The sequence below is a fragment of the Orbicella faveolata genome, unplaced genomic scaffold (genome assembly GCF_042242905.1).
Source record: "Orbicella faveolata isolate gen_17 unplaced genomic scaffold, um_ofav_v1 contig_14, whole genome shotgun sequence".
Classification (NCBI taxonomy): domain Eukaryota; kingdom Metazoa; phylum Cnidaria; class Anthozoa; order Scleractinia; family Merulinidae; genus Orbicella; species Orbicella faveolata.
The window spans coordinates 9,582,122-9,594,966 of NW_028301541.1; the positions used below are offsets into that span (position 1 = coordinate 9,582,122).

General features: G+C 39.2%; 3 protein-coding genes and 1 pseudogene across 4 annotated transcripts; all 4 read left to right on the top strand.

The window, feature by feature from the left end:
- Positions 1–478: 478 nt before the first annotated feature.
- On the top strand, positions 479–1,803 carry LOC149113868 (melanocyte-stimulating hormone receptor-like; annotated as a pseudogene).
- A 99-nt stretch (positions 1,804–1,902) lies between these two features.
- On the top strand, positions 1,903–3,495 carry LOC149113869 (melanocyte-stimulating hormone receptor-like). The gene has a single exon (XM_089286507.1). The coding sequence runs from the start codon at positions 2,474–2,476 to the stop codon at positions 3,389–3,391; it is 918 nt and encodes a 305-aa protein (XP_089142633.1). The 5' UTR covers positions 1,903–2,473; the 3' UTR covers positions 3,392–3,495.
- Positions 3,496–4,145: 650 nt separating this feature from the next.
- LOC149113870 (melanocyte-stimulating hormone receptor-like) lies at positions 4,146–5,607 on the top strand. Its single transcript, XM_089286508.1, has one exon. It carries the CDS (start codon positions 4,341–4,343, stop codon positions 5,256–5,258), a length of 918 nt encoding a protein of 305 aa, XP_089142634.1. The 5' UTR covers positions 4,146–4,340; the 3' UTR covers positions 5,259–5,607.
- Positions 5,608–9,783: 4,176 nt separating this feature from the next.
- Positions 9,784–12,164, top strand: LOC149113871 (adenosine receptor A2a-like). Of its 2 annotated transcripts, XM_089286510.1 has the most exons (2): positions 9,784–10,854; positions 12,087–12,164. In XM_089286510.1, the coding sequence occupies exons 1-2, from the start codon at positions 10,019–10,021 to the stop codon at positions 12,160–12,162; spliced, it is 912 nt and encodes a 303-aa protein (XP_089142636.1). In that variant the 5' UTR covers positions 9,784–10,018; the 3' UTR covers positions 12,163–12,164. The 2 variants fall into 2 exon arrangements, with proteins under 2 accessions (XP_089142636.1, XP_089142635.1); XM_089286509.1 differs by lacking the exon at positions 12,087–12,164 and having other exon boundaries at positions 9,784–11,215.
- Positions 12,165–12,845: the final 681 nt, after the last annotated feature.

The window sequence follows — 12,845 nt, forward strand, 5'->3', positions numbered from 1 at the left end:
TGATTCAAGGGTCAGGTCTTAATTAGGGTATCGAATTTTTGGTCAGGTCATAAAAAGAGTAGTGAAAATCTCAGATTTTGGTCATAAGTAGGGGAGGGGTTTTTGGGAAGCAGGTCGCACACCCCCACCCAGTTTTTCCAGTAGTAACACCCCCGGACTTATTCTTATATTGTCTTGTTTCCTTGGACCGTTTCTTACTAAAAAAGAAATTAAACCCTAACTGGGTACCCTTTGAACTTAAATTAATTAAGGAAACTCCTAGGCCAGCTTTAGATCACCGACCGACTGTTTGAACTGTTTCCAATTTGTCTAGCAAGAAATGGATGATAATGAATAAATGTATTAGTTGTCAATGAAACAGTATGAAGCTTTGATGAATCTGTGAGAAAGCCTGCGTTATCTTGCACAGCGTGTTTACCCAGTAGTGTAATAAAAAACATAGCATTGTCTTTTTTTACTTTGTTAATATAAATTAAATTTCGCTTTGGAAAACATATGAAACACGTTCTTAGATATCCTCGAAGCACCCTTTCCTAAGCATTGAAGCTCAAGGTCGATGCACATGTCTTAGCGGTTATGGCGGACAACGCTTCGACGGATTCCCTGGCAAGTGGGCCATCTTGTTACCATCTTCCCGATCCATCGTTCGACAAAGTCTCTGAGCGATACACGATGAATCTTGCCACAGCTATAATAAATATAACGGGCGCCCCTTTTGCCGCTGTTTTCAACGTTTTGATTGTTTATGCCATCGTCTCCCGTCTGCGAACACCGTCAAATCTTCTGATCGCATGTCTGGCGCTATCCGACGTATTGGTCGGTCTTGCAGTTCAACCCGGTTATATCACTTACAGACTCATGGAAAACCAGCTTCGTTCAGTTCCCTGCTTTGTGAGGGTCGTGTATGCTAATGCGTTCTATCTTTGTTGTGGTGTCCTTTATGACACTCGCAGCCGTCAGCTATGAACGATTCGTAGCAGTCCGGCTTCAAGCAAGGTACAATGATGTATTCTCATCAAAAAGAGTCTTAAAGTACATGGCGGCGATCTGGATTGTGAATATCATATTAACAAGTCTACAATGGGCGGGAATAAACCGAGTATCAAGAGGCATGCATCTGATCGCGTGGTTTATCTGCCTTCTTGTCGCTGGTGCGGCAAACATTGGAATCGTTTTGACTCTGCTTTGGAATCGTCGCCGAATACAGCCCCGCTACGTACAGCTACGCGAACAGATCCGTAGGCGAAGAGAAACAAAGCTAACAAGAACCATCGCGTTTATTGTTGGGGTCTACTTGATGTTAAACATGCCCGTTTTGTTTGTCACAATTTATCACCAGATTCTAAGGCAGGATATCAAGACTTATAACCACTACAGTTGGACAGAAACTCTTGCTTTTCTCAACTCGTGCACGAATCCTTTGATCTGCGTTTGGAAGAGCCGACAAATCCGTCAGGCAGTTATCGCGATTCTGGAAGGAATTTTTTGTCGCTAAATGTAAGATCCATAGAAAAGAACACACGAAATTTAATTGCGGGATGTGTCAGAGCGTCCAAAATTGCTGTCCTAAAAGTAGTCCGTGACAATAAGTACCCTCCTAGATCATCATGCGAGAAGCTAAAAAACCAAAATGCTATAAAATATCTTGATGTTATATGCCAAGGTAATTTTATTGTTAGCAAAACATTTAGAACCATCGTGAGTGACTGTGAATATGAATTCATGAGGCTCGAGCCATATGTTTTTTGTTTGTTAGCTTGTTTTGTATATTAGGCGACTTATTTCAACCTGAACAGAATAAAAGTTTGGAAAATATAGGTATGTAATCCAATTGCCGTATTTAACTCAGGAAAAAAAGAGTGAAGGATTTCACAAATATTGCCATGGCAACTTTGTGAATTTTCACTTTTTATAACTACTCATGGCCTATTTTTTATTGATATTATTATTATGATGATGTTTTACTTCTTTACTTGAATCTACACACCCATAGGACTTCTTCGATTTGAACAATTCTTTAGACTTCTTCTCATTAACAAAGGAGCTGTGACCACCAATTTCAAGAACAGCGGGAGAAAGCCGTGCCCGTATAATATTTCATCCGCGGTGCTGTCGTTTCTTCCGTAGATGTTTGCGCAAGTCTTTTGACTTGCCAAGCCACATGTTGTTCTGAAAGTCATATTGTTCTCTTCCGATGATTATCAGCTCAGAAATTAAGATTGTCATCTCCTTTGGCTTAATCTACACGAGCTTACTAAATTAACACCTGTGTGTTTTGCTAATTTCCAGGCATATAAAAGAACTCCTTTCCCTTAACAGCCTATTCGAAGCCTAAACAAAATTCGTGCTTATATTGGCACTAAACTACAGTTTAACAGAAATTACTAAGATCTCGATCATAAAGAGTCAGAGCAAAAAAAACAGGAAGATAGAACATAAGGCTTTGGTAGAGACACTTTCTTCACAGAAGGTAATGGACAGCAACATCTCTGTACACATTCCTCCCGGATCTTGTTTTCATCTTCCTGATCCAATCTTCGATCAAGTTTCACAACGATTCACTACAAACCTGATAACAGCCATTATCAACATCGTGACTGTCCCAATTGCCGTCATAGTCAACGCTTTGGTTGTCACTGCCATATTTGGCACATCTCGTCTACGGACGCCTTCGAATCTACTGATAGCTTGCTTGGCGCTATCTGATGTATTTGTCGGCCTCACCGCTCAGCCAGGTTATATAACCTACAGACTCATGAAAAACCAGCATCGTTCAGTTCCTTGTTTTGTGAGAATCATCTATTGCGCTGCCTTCTACGTTTGCTTTGGAGTGTCTTTCATGACTTTAACTGCTGTGAGCTACGAAAGATTTGTAGCTGTTCGAGTGCGTGTTAGATACAACAATCTTTTCTCTTACAGTCGTGTTCTGAAGTACATGCTAGCCATATGGATCGTGAACGTTTTGCTGGCCGCCTTGCAATGGGCTCAAATTAACCATGTGGCAAGAGGTACCCATCACGTAGTTTGGTTAGTTTGCCTTCTTGTTACGGGAATAACTCAAGTGGCTGTGTTGATCATTGTGCGACGAAGTCGTCAACAGGTCCACGGAGACGCAGAAACTATCGAAAATGTACGGAAGCAAAGAGAAGTTAAAGTTGCATTGCGCATCTCGCTTATAGTGGGGGTTTACTTAATATTGAACTCTCCTGTGCTGTTTGTGACATTTTATCATCAGACAATGGGATATAACTTGAAAACTTATAACTACTATAGTTGGGCAGAAACATTTGCTTTTCTCAATTCGTCTTCGAACCCTGTAATCCTTTTTTGGAAGAATCAACAGGTTCGTCAAAGAATAAAGGATATCTTAAAGAACGTAGTGTGCTGGTGATAGTTAAAGTGCATTGTGCCAGGTTTTTTCAGAGACATGGAACAGTGAAGTGATTTTAATTCTTCAGAGCTGTTTTTCGATCATTGTAAAATTTAATAATTAATCTTCTGACGGAAGGACACCGCGGAAATACGTTTTTGGGGCGCGATACAGTATTTTGCTGGTCAGCGGTACACCTTAACAAAACTACAAAATGCCTGCAACTTTTACATGGTTTTCGCAGCGAGTCTTATCGACAGTGAAAAAGATACAAAACTTAGAGCGCACACTGTAAACTTAGCTTTTAAACTCCGCTCATTTGTTGGATAGTTCTCAGTTAATATTATATATTATGCCAAAGCCAAACTGAACTTGCACACGATGTGAAATTGTTGTTGTTTCGTGAGAGTTCATGCTCGCAAGCGGCGAACCCGTGGCAATTTACGTTACGATGTGCGCTAAGGCTAAAACTAGGCAGCTTTTGTGTTGCTGTAGCGGTGTTCTGAGGACATCAACTTCTCAAGTTTGTTGAATTGATGAGCTGTGACCACCAATTTCAAGAACAACGGGAGAAAGCCGTGCCCGTATAATATTTCATCCGCGGTGCTGTCGTTTCTTCCGTAGATGTTTGCGCAAGTCTTTTGACTTGCCAAGCCACATGTTGTTCTGAAAGTCATATTGTTCTCTTCCGATGATTATCAGCTCAGAAATTAAGATTGTCATCTCCTTTGGCTTAATCTACACAAGCTTACTAAATTAACACCTGTGTGGTTTGCTAATTTCCAGGCATATAAAAGAACGCCTTTCCCTTAACAGCCTATTCGAAGCCTAAACAAAATTCGTGCTTATATTGGCACTAAACTACAGTTTAACAGAAATTACTAAGATCTCGATCATAAAGAGTCAGAGCAAAAAAAACAGGAAGATAGAACATAAAGCTTTGGTAGAGACACTTTCTTCACAGAAGGTAATGGACAGCAACATCTCTGTACACATTCCTCCCGGATCTTGTTTTCATCTTCCTGATCCAATCTTCGATCAAGTTTCACAACGATTCACTACAAACCTGATAACAGCCATTATCAACATCGTGACTGCCCCAATTGCCGTCATAGTCAACGCTTTGGTTGTCACTGCCATATTTGGCACATCTCGTCTACGTACGCCTTCGAATCTACTGATAGCTTGCTTGGCGCTATCTGATGTATTTGTCGGCCTCACCGCCCAGCCAGGTTATATAACCTACAGACTCATGGAAAACCAGCATCGTTCAGTTCCTTGTTTTGTGAGAATCATCTATTGCGCTGCCTTCTACGTTTGCTTTGGAGTGTCTTTCATGACTTTAACTGCTGTGAGCTACGAAAGATTTGTAGCTGTTCGAGTGCGTGTTAGATACAACAATCTTTTCTCTTACAGTCGTGTTCTGAAGTACATGCTAGGCATATGGATCGTGAACGTTTTGCTGGCCGCCTTGCAATGGGCTAAAATTAACCACGTGGCAAGAGGTACCCATCACGTAGTTTGGTTAGTTTGCCTTCTTGTTACGGGAATAACTCAAGTGGCTGTGTTGATCATTGTGCGACGAAGTCGTCAACAGGTCCACGGAGACGCAGAAACTGTCGAAAATGTACGGAAGCAAAGAGAAGTTAAAGTTGCATTGCGCATCTCGCTTATAGTGGGGGTTTACTTAATATTGAACTCTCCTGTGCTGTTTGTGACATTTTACCATCAGACGATGGGATATAACTTGAAAACTTATAACTACTATAGTTGGGCAGAAACATTTGCTTTTTTCAATTCGTCTTCGAACCCTGTAATCCTTTTTTGGAAGAATCAACAGGTTCGTCAAAGAATAAAGGATATCTTAAAGAACGTAGTGTGCTGGTGATAGTTAAAGTGCATTGTGCCAGGTTTTTTCAGAGACATGGAACAGTGAAGTGATTTTAATTCTTCAGAGCTGTTTTTCGATCATTGTAAAATTTAATAATTAATCTTCTGAGGAAGGACACCGCGGAAATACGTTTTTGGGGCGCGATACAGTATTTTGCTGGTCAGCGGTACACCTTAACAAAACTACAAAATGCCTGCAACTTTTACATGGTTTTCGCAGCGAGTCTTGTCGACAGTCAAAAAGATACAAAACTTAGAGCGCACACTGTAAACTTAGCTTTTAAACTCCGCTCATTTGTTGGATAGTTCTCAGTTAATATTATATATTATGCCAAAGCCAAACTGAACTTACACACGGTGTGAAATTGTTGTTGTTTCGTGAGAGTTCATGCTCGAAAGCGGCGAGCCAGTGGCAATTTACGTTACGATGTGCGCTAAGGCTAAAACTAGGCAGCTTTTGTGTTGCTGTAGCGGTGTTCTGAGGACATCAACTTCTCAAGTTTGTTGAATTGATGAGCTGTAACCACCAATTTCAAGAACAGCGGGAGAAAGCCGTGCCCGTATAATATTTCATCCGCGGTGCTGTCGTTTCTTCCGTAGATGTTTGCGCAAGTCTTTTGACTTGCCAAGCCACATGTTGTTCTGAAAGTCATATTGTTCTCTTCCGATAATTATCAGCTCAGAAATTAAGATTGTCATCTCCTTTGGCTTAATCTACACGAGCTTACTAAATTAACACCTGTGTGGTTTGCTAATTTCCAGGCATATAAAAGAACTCCTTTCCCTTAACAGCCTGAGCCTATTCGAAGCGTAAACAAAATTCGTGCTTATATTGGCGCTAAACTACAGTTTAACAGAAATTACTAAGACCTCGATCATAAAGAGTCAGAGCAAAAAAAACAGGAAGATAGAACATAAGGGGATTAACTCATACCCGCGTTTTAATTTGTCAATAAAGGTGAATGTGCCTGGTAAAATGTCGAGAAGTTGTTTTTCAATACATAGAATATTAGAGTTTAAAGAGAGATTTTGCGGCCTCACAGCTGTTTTCAGCCTTTCTGATGTAAATTAACTGAAGTAATTATGTTCCCACTGTGTTTTCCTTTTAAAATGACGAATGCTTTAATCAAAATGTGACTTTTGTTGATGTTGTAAACTGATGTAAATAAAGAAAGTCAATGTGAATGGAACATAACTCTGGTGGGATAAATATTTCTTTAATATTCGTCTTGTTCTCCTCCAGCTATTAAATATAACTATTTGCCTTTTAATTTACAACGATTGAATATTTTCCTTCATCTGCACATATTGTGAAAATAAACAACGGCCGTCGCCACCATATTTTTGTTCTTAATCTCATTACTAATTTATGAAGATTAAACAAAGGATCGAAATCAAGACCGTGAGGGTTTTTGGATATTTGATCTTAGTTACCATAGATTTTTAAGATTTTATTTCTCCCTTTTCTCCTCCGTTTTTGTTTCGATTGAGAAGACATATCAAACACTCAAGACAGTGTTTGACCACATTTCCAAACACCTCAATGGTCGTTAAAAATACTCCGCTGCGCGAAGAGTTTTTGCCTCTCTTTTTGGTATTTGAAAATGTAGTTAAACACGGTCTTTCGTGTTTGATATATTTCTTGACTTGAAGTTGTTATTATGTGGCACCGGTGTGTGAATAAAACAGATATTTTGAATCTTGATCTCGCGGATCTTAGTCGACTCTTTTCAGTGTAAACTGCAGTAGAAACACCACAGGAAACTGTGGTTGTAATCTAAATAAGAAAGAGGAATGGCATGCGCTTGAAGAGTGTCGTTAAATCAGGGCTGTAACAAAACTCTCCAGCTTTGGCTAATCTTGGCACTTTCAATTTTCCCAGAATTGGCTTAAGAGCAGCTGAGCTATCCATTAACAAAATTTCCAATAGTTAGGTCAGTAACAATGATCATTAGACTTAAATATCGTGTACTTGAATTAATTGCATTGCGCTCTTTAAATATCTTCTTGTCGAACATGCAACCTCTCTGAATTCTTAGTGGTTACAAACTTGGCCTATGGTGGATGTTCGTCCGTTGTTCTGTCTATAGTACAATTATCGAACAGCAGATAACAAGACTTCACTGATCACTTATTTGCCCCTACCTATCTAGGCCTCCTTTTTCGTTTTTGCCATAATATTTTCCTAGATACTTTCTTCAAATGGCTTCCCGTTTAAGCTAAAGTGTCGAACAGAAAGTTGAATCGCGGTGTCGTGTCTGTTCAGGAATGTCTGTTAAAGAGTGATTCGATTTTTAGCAAAACTCAAAATCTGAAGTAGCTAAGACTGTTCTTAAAATTCCATGTGGTTGCTAGGTCTCCCCATTCCATAAAAAAGTATGCCTCCAGTACTCGATAGAAACTCGCAGCTATGCCACTTTCAGTATATATCGCCTTTACATGAAAATTTCTTGTTATTTTTCGTTAGTTTCCAGACTAGATCTGGTGTCTGCGGAGAGCTGGTAAAGAATCCTACCAAGGCCTAGAAGCAAATAACATAGCTTTCAGAAGCATGAACGTTTATGCAATGAACCGCTGATGAATATTTTGTGACACAGTTCGTACCATGCGGACGGTAACACATTTCAGGATATACCTAATGTTCTACATGACCCATGTCACTTCAAAGGCACTACTCTTTAATATTTTCGTCCCTGCATTGTTGTTTTAAATGCATGTGTTTGAATGAATAAAAACTGTAAATTAAATATCAGCCTTTCCTAGATAAAAAAGCAAACAAATAGCACACAATCGACTCCTGTGACCGTTTTATTTACACAAGGGAACTTGTGTAAATAAAACGGTCTAGGTTAATAAGACCTCCGACTAAAAAATTAGTCTATGAGTTCTGAAGATGTATGAAAAAACAGAAACCCAAAATGTAACCCGAACGAAAAACGGAGGAGTTCTCAATCCCCGTCAAATTGGCTTGAAAATTTTGTTATTCTACCAAAACAGCGTTAAAAGGAAAACCTATTTGAAAGTCCTCTATTGTTTCTATCTTCCAACAAACGTCACCATATCAGCTGACATATATAAGCTATTTGAAAACCATTTATGACTGTAAGGCAATGGTTTTTATTAAACGTTAAATGAACGCAGTCTAAGCTATCAACTGCGCAAAAGGCGCTCTTTACATTCAGTATTAACTCTCATGCGTCACCCTCGTTATTATAACAGAGTCGAAACAGAGAATTTGGGGATTCAACTCAATTGCCCCGCTTCACTCCAGGATCTTTTATGTCAACTACGACCAAAATAATTATCCTCAAGAAACGGGTGTGAGTAGAGATGTTGTTTTCGCTTGCAGGCAGACCTTCAAGCTAGGACCTAGTAGCATGATAGGTGTTTGCCTAAAATATTGTTTACTGCAGTGATCAATAGCCATAAAAAGAACTGTTTTCCAGTCAAACCTTTTAATAACAATATTCGAATTCGAAGAAAAACAACAAAGATTCCGGTGTTGTTTGGGTTGGGTTGACCGAACTTTAATCCCGAATTTTTGCAAAATATAAAAATAAGAAGCCATAACCCGTACTGTGAGCGCTTGTCACTACTGTGTTCCGTGTGCAGTTGTAAGAGGCGCGTAAATTCATTGCGACGTTTGTTTTTGTTTTTTGTCTCTTTCCTGCAAATTCATTTGTGTACTAGGGTTATCAAACGCTGGCGATCGATTTTTATTTTCTTAAGCAAAACTTTGAAAGAACATCACCACTGCCATATGGCAATTTAAGAGCACCGAAACATCCCAAGGGCGGGATGTACTGCCCTATATGAATTATAAAGGTATGTGCCGGGAGTATGGTTTTTGAGCTATTCTTTAACATTTTGGTCTTCAGTGGCGGCATTTTACTCATTTTAGAGTACAATCCCAAGGTTATTAAATTATTGTCGTTTCCAGCTGATGAAAGTTGATTTTTCTGTCGACTATCTCCTGTCAAAATGAAATTTAGGCTGTCATGGAACCCGGCCCTAGTAATCCAAACATGCTTGTGGCCAATAGTATTTTCACAGCTCCGTTTAATTTACCTAATTAAATAAATAGAGACTAAGAAATTTTAAGGATATTAACATTTATTTGAAGACTTTATTCTAAGAGCAGGTGTAAGAAACCTTTTAACCCAGCAAGCCAGCTTTACGATTTCAGAAGATTGTGCTGTTTCAAAATGATCTGAAAACAACCTCTTTACTTAGAAATGTTCCGAACACCATTTTCTTCCAAAAAAATCTTTTGCGGCTAGGTTTTAAAGGCCACTACCAATAGAAAAAAACACTACTGAGTGTTGAATCTTTAGGTCTTCCTTCCTCTTCTGCATGTCTTGTTTGTCATTTCGCGTCTCTTTTTCCGCCGCAGTTGACTGTTGCGTCTTTGCGCATACCATATTGCAGACGTCAGTCTGATCGGGAAAGATACGCTTGTAGACTTAAGACAATTTGAAACTGCAAAACGCTCATTACTCAAAGCTTTTAAAAGTTGACACCTGTCTATTGTGGTTTAACAGGCATATAGACAATCGCCTTTCTTTTAAAAGATTAATTCAGTACAACAAATAATAGAACTGGTAGGACTGAACATCGGCGTAAAAGAAATTACGTAGCCTTTGACCGCCAAGAAACACAAAATAGTACAAAGTATAATGTTAGAAAAATAGGTTCATTATTATCAGGAATAATTGCATTCACTGGAGAAGGGCTGAGACGTTTTATTCAAAGCTCGAAATGGACACCAACATCTCTGCCGAAGTTCCTCTCTCTTACCATCTTCCCGATCCAACCTTCCATCAAGCCTCCCAGCGTTACACCATGAACCTGGTAACCGCCATCATCAACATCGTGACAGCCCCATTCGCTGTTATAGTCAACGCTTTGGTTGTCACCGCCATCTTCAGTTGCAATCGTCTACGAACTCCTTTGAATCTTTTTATAGCGTGTTTGGCGCTGTCTGATGTTTTTGTCGGCCTTACGGCTCAACCAGGTTATATAACCTACAGACTTATGGAAAACCAGCGTCGTTCCGTTCCTTGTTTTGTGAGAATCGTCTATTGCGCTGCCTTCTACGTTTGCTTTGGAGTGTCTTTCATGACGTTATGTGCTGTAAGCTACGAAAGATTCGTGGCGGTTCGATTACGTGTTAGATACAATACGTTCTACTCTTCGAAGCGTGTTGTGAAGTATATGCTGGGCATATGGACTCTGAACATTTTGCTTGCCGCGCTGCAATGGGCTAGAATCAACCAAGCAGCGAGAGGTACCCATCTCATTCTTTGGCTTATCCTTCTTCTTGTCTGTGGAGCAACTCAAATTTGCATTTTAGTGATTGTCCGACGGAATCGTCGCCAGCTTCAAGCGCAACTTCCAGCCGCTGAAAATCAACAGAGACAAAGAGAAGTTAAGCTTGCAAAGAGTCTCTCTGTAATCGCTGGAGTATATTTGATTTCGAACTTTCCGGTGCTGTTTGTGACAATTTATCATCAGATCCTGAGACTTGATTTGCAAACCTACAACCACTACAGCTGGACAGAGACTTTGGCTTTTCTTAATTCACTCTCAAACCCCGTCATCTGTTTGTTGAAAAACAGACAGATTCGCCAAAAAGTCAAAGATTTCGTGAAGAAATAAGTAATTACAACAATAACTTGCTCGTGTTTTGCATTTTTAACCACTATCCAGCTGAACAGTCGCTTAAGCTTTTCTTAATTCATGTTCAACCATTTCAGCCTTTGTCGGAAGAATCGGCAAGTTCGCCAAAGAGTAATAGATATTTTAGAGAAAATAGCGAACTGGTGAAGATGTAAGCGCATGGCGCCTCTAGAATTGTTTATTTCCTTTTTCTTTTCAAAATTAAAATAAAAGACATTCATAGAACATTTGAGAAATATAGGAGATAACTAATGTAAACTTCCAGTGGCGATGAAGGTGTGCTTTGCAAAGTTCTTAAAGGTGAATTACCTGTATTTATACTTTTTTAAACTGAGGGCGCAAGAATTGTAAATTAACCGAAGCTGTGGTTACGATGTGCCTAGATTTTTTAAGACATGGAATACGAAGGTATTTACTTCAGTGAAGCTGTTATGTTCTTCATTTTTTTTTTTTTTTTGTAAGTTAAAAAATTATAAGTAAGCTGTTGTTGTAGAACTGTGCAAAACTGTTTTGATAACCAACCGGAAAATTTGGATAGGAAATAAACGTAAATGGAGGCATTGACATTTGCATTTTACTCTCTTTGAAGTCCAATTCCAAGGTTATTAAATCAATTTTCGTTTCCAGTTGATGCAAGTTGATTTTTCGGTCGACTCTCTCCTGTCAAATTGAAAATGAAATTTAAGCAGTCATGGGGCTTGGTGCTTAGTAATCCAAACATACTTGTGGCCAACAGTATTTTAACAGCCTAATTAAGTAAATAGAGGCTAGGAAATGTTAAGGATATTACTTTCCACACCCTTAGAACTTAGTTAGAGCTCATTGCTCATTAAGAGCAGGTGTAAGAAACCTTTTAACCCAGCAAGTCATGCAGCCTTACGATTACAGAAGATTTTGATGTTTCAAAATGATCTGGAAAACAACCTCTTACCGAGAAATGTTCCGAAACACCGTACGTTTTATTCCAAAAAATCTTTTGCGCCCAGGTTTTAAAAGCCACTACCATGGCCAGTAGAAAAAACAACACTGAACGTTGAATCCTTAGGTACTATTTCCTCTTCTTTCCTGTTTGTTGTCTTTTCCTTCGTCCCTCCCCCCCCCCCCCCCCCCCCGCACAGTTGACTGTTGGCTAAATAATTTTGAACCATTTCATCCTTTGTCGGAAGAATCGGCAAGTTCGCCAAAGAGTAATAGATCTTTTAAAGAAAGTGGCGACCTGGTGAAGGTGAAAGCGTATGGCGTCTATTGTTTATTTTCTTTCGTGTTGTGATAAGTTTTTAAAGGTGAATTAAATTCTTGTACGTTTAAACTGAAGGCCCAAGAATTTAAAATTAACTGAAGCTGTAGGTAAAATATGCCTAGAATTTTGACGACATGGAACATAAGGATATTTGGTTCAGTGAAGCTGTTATGTTTTCAATTTTTTGTAGGTTAAAAATTACAAGTAAGCTGTTGTGGTGGAACCATAGTTAATATATGGCACTGGTTATGAAGCCTGGCAAACATCAAAGGAGCAAACAAAGATGCCAAGATTTATGCTGGAAGGTCCACGACCGTGTACAATCATTTGTTTTGTGCTCATACACTATGCATGAATTACGTAACCAAAACGTTTCTATTGGTTAGTTCCTTAGTACGGAGTAAACAACTATTGTGTTTTGTGCACAGTCAAGGCCAAAAAAACGAACAAAAACATACAACAAAGAACTTTGTCGGGTTTCATAACCATTCCCCTCTGTTAACTATGGCGGTACTGTGCAAAACTGTTTTGCGAGCCAACCGAAATTTTTGAACGGGAAAAAAAAAAACGTTCCCTGTTGTATTTCTTCTTACATAACAAGGCTGATCGTGAGTGAATGCGACAAGTAAAAAATGACTGTCGGAAATGGCCTTACTGGACCCAACA